This window comes from Cannabis sativa, chromosome 1 (genome assembly GCF_029168945.1).
Source record: "Cannabis sativa cultivar Pink pepper isolate KNU-18-1 chromosome 1, ASM2916894v1, whole genome shotgun sequence".
Taxonomy (NCBI): domain Eukaryota; kingdom Viridiplantae; phylum Streptophyta; class Magnoliopsida; order Rosales; family Cannabaceae; genus Cannabis; species Cannabis sativa.
In genome coordinates, this window is record NC_083601.1 from 30,630,684 (window position 1) to 30,636,693 (window position 6,010).

General features: G+C 26.4%; 1 protein-coding gene across 1 annotated transcript; it reads left to right on the forward strand.

The window, feature by feature from the left end:
• Window positions 1-3,470: 3,470 nt before the first annotated feature.
• Window positions 3,471-4,946, forward strand: LOC115704440 (uncharacterized). The gene has a single exon (XM_030631649.2). The coding sequence runs from the start codon at window positions 3,773-3,775 to the stop codon at window positions 4,310-4,312; it is 540 nt and encodes a 179-aa protein (XP_030487509.2). The 5' UTR covers window positions 3,471-3,772; the 3' UTR covers window positions 4,313-4,946.
• Window positions 4,947-6,010: the final 1,064 nt, after the last annotated feature.

The window sequence follows — 6,010 nt, forward strand, 5'->3', positions numbered from 1 at the left end:
AGTTCACATTTGATTCATTAATAATTTGAAGATTAATAATTAACGAATTGAAAGTGAAATAAATTAAATGGAGTAGTTATAATAAGTTAAGAAGACGATAATCGAGCTAATTAAATTTGAAGATTACATTCGAAAGTGATAGTTGTGTTTTGTTTTCTTAAAATATATAGACACACTACTACACATGAAGTTTTCAAGTAGATTATCACTACACATAAAGTCAAATCAAAAATGAAAAACTTGAGTTGCAAAATGTTTACTGTACGTAAAGGTTTGTTGAGTTAACTAATATGATTTGCTAAAGCATCCATATATTCTGATGATCTTTTTTCAATTTAGGAGATGCCTGATTTGTTACCAACATATAAGTGAGTTTAATAAAGTTAAATTTTCCATTAAGAAAAAAAAAACTTGATTTATGAAAAAAAAAATATATAGAATAGAGATCGAAATTATTGATCAAATTAAGAATTTATAATTTAGGACTCGCAAATTTTTAAAGTTATAATTATTATATTTATGTATATGTATCCATCCAAAAACTTTATATCTATATATAAACTTTTATATATATGAATAATGATAATAGAAAACTAATTAATGATAATGCTTTTAATCCTGAAAATAATAAGTGGTTACAACTTTTTTTTCATAATCATATATAGTAGCCATGAATTGACTAAAATGTAGGCACTTTAGCCATGGGAATTGATAATATTGGTTTTTTTATTCCTTAACCTCAAAAATGGTTTGTGGTTTTATAATAAAAGTTCTTATATAGAGAAAAGCCACGTGCATATATGTGGCTTCATTATTATTGGAAGTTGATTAATAAAATTTTTGATGAATAAGGCGTGGATATTAAATTTTAGTATAAATTTCCAAATTAAATAAGTTAATTTGAAACTACTTTTTTGGACTCATAAATTACAATCCAAGAGCAAGAAGCTCAAAGCAAGCTGCTAAAAACCCATATAATAAATAACCAAACAATATATATATATATATAGTACTAGATTTATATAAATATACTATAAAATAGCGTGGCTCTATTATCTCCTCAAATGTGCACTCCCTCATACGACTCTTGATCCAGAATTTCTTTAAGATATTTACATACTAACTATGGTATACCACTAATTTTTTTTTTCGATTTGATGATATTAATAGTGTCTTTCTTTGAACTCCATTACTAGTTTGATCGGTCTTGGTCTTGGTAGTTAGCTGCGATGTCAAATCACATGTCAATTGATATTTGACTAATATATATTACCAATATAGTACTATAATTGAGAGAACTAAGGAAAGATGGAGAATATATGTGAAAGAATGAAACAAATTAATTGATGAATATTTTAATTTATTAGTTGGTAAAGAGGATAAAGATCACCGGGATGATCATGAATTATTTATATATTTATGAGATTATTGTCTTCTCTTTTTGTTATATTATACTATATAAATGGTCATATATGATTAATGCATTATTAAAAGAAAATCTCTATCATTTTGTTTTTAATAATGAAACGACCGCGATGATAAAAAAGAATTACTAGTTTAAGTGTGTATTTGTAACTCTTTCTTCTTTGATCTCTCTCACTAATTAAAAAAAGTGATTCGACCAATTCATGAATCATTATGTGTTTGACTAGCTATTTATATTAGGGGTTGTTTTTTTTCTTTTGTTTTTTTGGTTTTTGTTATTTTATATAATTTAGAATATTAGCCATACAATCACATGAATTTTATTATTTTTAACAATTAATTACATAAACTCATTTATTATTTTGATACTTAATTACATAAACGCGTTCGTTGAGTTTGAATGAAATTATATAGTATCAATTATTTTTTAAATATTCTTTTAATAAATTCAAAACTTAAAATTAGTTATAAATTTAACACTATATGGAGTCTATACTGACGTAATTAACCAAAATTACAATTTTATATTGTGTACTTAAAGTTGTAATTTTAAGTGCTGCCGCAAATATTCCTATTTAGAATATTGGAATAATCACGAAAAATCAACTTTAAGTAAATTAGTATTTGTTTTTTATTATTATATATAAGACTGCAAAAATTATTGATCAATTCAACTCTGATCACCTAGTTAGCTAACGTACGTGTGAGTTAGCAATCTGATTTGTAATTCATTAATGGCAGTGATATTGGGAATGGGAGTTGTGGGTTGCCGATGGATTGCACGAAATTATTAATATATGAAATTCTGTTTTTTTTATAATTGTCAAGTGATTTAATTATTTGACAGAAGAAGGATATGCCCTAACAATTTCGTAGGTTGTCAGAATTGATTTATAGAGTAGTACTGATCTTAATCTCTTGTACAAATGATCTAGTGGTTTTGGGTTGGTATTTAAAAGTACTGAATGGGTGTCCAGTCCAAAACAATCTCCATGAAATCTACATTAATTAATTCAATCTTATAATTTATAAATGATTCCTAATATTATTTCTTGAAGTGTCATTATTTGTGCAATTTAATATCAAATAATTCTACATAAATTAATAATTATATATTATAAAAAATTATCAATAATAAATGCATCATCTCCTATATATTTCTAATAATATTAGGCACCAGCATTAAACATTGGATTGGAATTATATATATCTCTGGTCTATATACCCAACAAAAACAAGTTTTTGATTCTATGTATCTTCAGGCATATATATTATTAGTGAAATCAATAATTATGCGTCATCTGTTGCGTACACCACTTCTTATTTTTATTTTTATTTTTTTTTGGCACGAAAGACTAGTCATTCATATCTCAAGTATACATATATATATATAGAAGTTTGTTTATTAGTATTACTAAAGTTTGAGACTTAAGACTTCAAAAACTAATAGACTATTTACACGAATATTATATTGGTGTTTGATGTTATAAAATACCAAACACTTTTTATAATAATAGTAATATATAAGGTACAAACATTAAGAATAATTTTCTCAGAAAAAAAAAAAAACATTAAGAATAATAATATGGAAGGAGGCCGGAGGAGATATAATAATTAATAATAATAATATGTCTAGAAATTAGAAGGTTTGTCTTGTCATAGAGTACATCCTTTTTATTAATTTTTAATATGAAAAAATTCATTTTCTAGGGACCCAAGTCTTCCCAAAAATAAGATATATATGCCACTAAATTTGTAACGGCATTGCTATGGGTATTAGGTGCCTAACACCATTATAAGCTGGTATTTTATAAATAATTAATTAATATTAAATTATACAAGTAATAATATTATGCATTTCGAGATTATAAGGGTGAGCCACTTCTTTAAGAAATGTATAATGGCGATATGTATGATTTGACTTAGCTGAAACCCAAATTATATCTGCAACTCATTCTATATAATGATCTCATTTCTGCTATACGCGTAGCCTAGCTTGCTAGCTCTTGAATTGGCCCACTCTTTTTTTAATTACTTGCTTGAAAAATCTTCTATAATTAACTTAATTAATTCGATCCAATTCAAATTAATAATCTCAATACTATAAACACAACATGGATTCACGTTTCCTATAATATATGCACTCCTAATAACACTCCATTGATTAAATTCTTACATACATATATGTGTGGAAAATCTTCAATATTTCCACAAACCATATATCATCAAGTACAACTCATTTATTACTCTTCTGATCATTCTATAGAGTAAAGATTATATAGAGATACATCGATCTGTTATATCTTTTCAAACTATATATAGTAGCTTATATAAATATATTCTTTGTATGGAAAAGCCGGAAGGGTATCCAGAAGTGGTACTTCAAGAAGAAGATGACAGAACTTGGTTCCCGCCTGGTGTCAAAGACGACATGTCGTTATTAAAAAGTGCTACTTTGGGAAAATACTATGGTCATAATAGCAATAATAATGATGATGAAGATTATTATTGCTACTATAATTTTGAGTCAAAGCTTGGGATATTATCCGACCCAAGATTGTTAGCTGTGGTGGAATACTTTAGGGAGCTTTACTTTCGAAGGAGGGAGTTGTTTAAGGAAACCTTCCCACAATTTCAAGATCATCACATTTTTGAGGTGTTAAAAAACTCAGGCACCAAATTGTGGAGAGTCAAATCGGGTAATGATATCCAAACCCGGGTTGTCACCCTCAAGAGGAGCTCCAGCCTCGGCTCGCCTCCCCGGTCTCCTCCAGTGGGGACTAGAGGATTTGAGCCACCACCTTTGAGGAATGAGTGGATCAAGGTTAAGACAATTAACACCGGCGGTGCTGAAACTAAGTCCGACACCGCCGGTGGTTCGAAATGATTGGGCCATACCTGACTTATGGAATTGGAAACTAATTAATGGTTTGTTTTTTAATTTAATTTTTTATTTTTAACTATCATATTTATCTAAATTGGGATTTATTCTTTTAAAAGGTGATGAGTATATAATATATTTTAGTTCACATATCATATATATTAAGAAAATTTACATATATTGATTTTTGTAATTTTTTTATAAAAATACTTTCAGACGGTATTTTTTATATTTTTACTGTGTTTTTTTATAAGTTTCATACTGTAATATTCTGTGTTAAGTTTTTACTGTTGTTCTATTAGTGTTTTTTAGTTGTTCTACTGTTGTTTTGAGTTAGTGTTTTATAAACACACAGTATTTTTGAAAAAATTTCCGTGTGAAAGTATTTTTGTAAAAATTAACTCAAATTCCAATATTTTAATAAGTTTTCCTATATGTTACTCTATATGCTATATAATACTACTCCTCCTTGTTTATTGTTTTTGCAAGAGGATTATTTAAGAAAAAGATGTTAAATTAATTTGCAAAATCAGTTCATGTGTTAGGTATGTTGTGATTGAAATTAATTAGTGGGTGATGTTAATTATCAAGATCTTCTTCTGTTTGTTTATTATCTCTGTATATTATTTAATTAATACAATGTACGTATCTACAATAATAATGTTGTATTTGCTGTTTGGTTGAGTTTATATAAAATGTAGAAATGGATAATCATCTAATCTGTTGAGAAATATTAATTAAAAGACATCTTAAAGTGCTTAACATCACAAAGTAGATATTATATGACTAGTAGTGCAATTTAATTATGGATTGAGTCTTATATATATATATATATACTAATAAAAAGTTACGTGCGAGGCACGTATACTAAATTTTTTGTTAGTTTTTTTTTACGTTATTAAAAAGTGATACAATTAAAAATAAAATATATATATACTATTAGTTATTAGGTTCAACATCATTATCCTGTGTTCATTTTTAAGAAAAAAATATATATTTATGAAATAATAATTTGTTGCAACGGGTGTATAGAAAAAATTCGGAAAATATAGCATTTATTAGTAGAGTATTGACAATTTCAACAGTAAATTAATTGATTGTATACTTTTTTGTCTGCTAACATTAAGTATTTGATATTTGAGTGGTGAACTCTTATTTGTCCGCTTTTCAAATTTTTCTAACACTCTCATTTTATTCTTCCAACTTTCTGTAGTTGGAGTGATGTCCTTAATTGTTGTATATAGTGTAGTTATTTATTCACCTGTTTTCAAATAAAACAATAGATATACAAAATAAAATATATAATTAAGCTCATATTAAAATCAATCTCACCTTTCAATATAGTGAAAGAATTTTAAATTGATTCATTCTAATAATTGTGACAGACCTAACGAATAATAATATTATGTTACCTAATAACAAAATAGGAATCTACCAAACAACATTATCAAAATTTATTCCAAGTATAATTATATAAATTTATTACTCATTGAAGTCTATTAGAAACTGTAAAAAGCTCACAATACAAAATTTCACATCAAAAATCTAAAAATGATCAACTATGTAGCAGCAATAATAATACAATAACCAAAATTGCCTAGTCATATACAGTCTTAAAACTTAAAAGAGTGACATTATTCATTCAAGTTTCGACTAAGTATTTATGAGTTTGAGTTATAATATTGTGTCCTGTGTTTATGTCCA

What these genes read in the sequence shown, in the direction of transcription:
- LOC115704440 (XM_030631649.2), top strand. Translation starts at nt 3,773, where the DNA reads ATGGAAAAGCCGGAAGGGTATCCAGAAGTGGTACTTCAAGAAGAAGAT.